We start from the raw sequence: 861 nt of genomic DNA, 5'->3' as shown, positions 1-861 counted from the left end.
CTGCCAGCAGCTCGCTCTTCAAAGACTCATTGCGGTCTGGTCCCTTCAGTTCAGAGCTGCACTTTAAATTCTGCACTATAGTTAATTTATTTTGGCAGTATTTTGCTTGTGCTCCTGCCTCCTGTTAGTTACATTTGAGTTTAATGTAAATGTTAACTGTTTTCTTTCACTGTGGTACAGAATTATTTTCATTAACTCATCGTTGTGTTTCAGTGGTAATGATAGTGTTTGACCTTTCTGATCAACCAGCAGGTGGAGATGAGGCTGAACGTCGTATCACCTGTGGAGGCTAACGGGTCCATGATTCGCTGTGTGGTTGTGGTCGTCGTTGGAGAAGGAGAACTGGTGACCAGAGCTGAGAAGGAAAAACCTGCATGATACCAAAGTTCTTGGAGGAATGATTACAGAAAGCAAAATCTATTTTGATCAGATCCAGGGAAGTTCTGCATGGCCTTGACAAATGGAGAAATGTCCTGCACCTGTGCATGTGTGTGCAAAGCTGTGCTCACCTTTGACCACTCTCAGATTCATGATGACCTTCTTGTCGTTAAAGATCCCGTCGATGTCCACCCTGCAGCAGTACGGCCCGCTGTCTGTCCGCCTCACGTTCAGGATGTCCAGGTCCATCTGGCCGTCCAGGACGTCCCCCGTCAGTCGGTACCGGTCCGTCACCTGCAGCACCAGGGTCCAGGTTAGACTAGTGTCAGGCTGGGGTGAAGCCAGGTCATTAACAAAAGTTGTAACAAAATACTGTATATTTATGTCCAATCCCATTTCCTGTTTTCCCCCCTCCCCTCAAAGCAGAGGTTAGGAGCAGTGGCTGAAATCCTCCCCTATGGGACGGCCCTCGAAGACCTCTAC

The 861-nt window shown here is 48.0% G+C and overlaps 1 protein-coding gene across 1 annotated transcript; it reads right to left on the bottom strand.

The window, feature by feature from the left end:
- Positions 1 to 16: 16 nt before the first annotated feature.
- On the bottom strand, positions 17 to 823 carry LOC109954220 (hepatitis A virus cellular receptor 1 homolog). Its single transcript, XM_020589617.1, has 2 exons — positions 510 to 823; positions 17 to 355 (listed from the first exon to the last, which is right to left on the bottom strand). Exons 1-2 carry the CDS (start codon positions 772 to 774, stop codon positions 210 to 212), a joined length of 411 nt encoding a protein of 136 aa, XP_020445273.1. The 5' UTR covers positions 775 to 823; the 3' UTR covers positions 17 to 209.
- Between the last annotated feature and the right edge of the window lie 38 nt (positions 824 to 861).

This window comes from Monopterus albus, unplaced genomic scaffold (genome assembly GCF_001952655.1).
Source record: "Monopterus albus unplaced genomic scaffold, M_albus_1.0 scaffold4630.1, whole genome shotgun sequence".
Classification (NCBI taxonomy): Eukaryota; Metazoa; Chordata; class Actinopteri; order Synbranchiformes; family Synbranchidae; genus Monopterus; species Monopterus albus.
The sequence above is the reverse complement of the archived record's forward strand: the minus strand, read 5'-3'. Positions and strand labels throughout refer to the sequence as shown.

Bases quoted from the DNA above. Each gene is read 5' to 3' on its own strand.
- LOC109954220 (XM_020589617.1), bottom strand. From the start codon at position 774: ATGGGATTGGACATAAATATACAGTATTTTGTTACAACTTTTGTTAAT. The intron at 356-509 runs GTGAGCACAGCT...TTTCCTTCTCAG, and splicing joins GAATCTGAGAGTGGTCAAAG to CTCTGGTCACCAGTTCTCCT.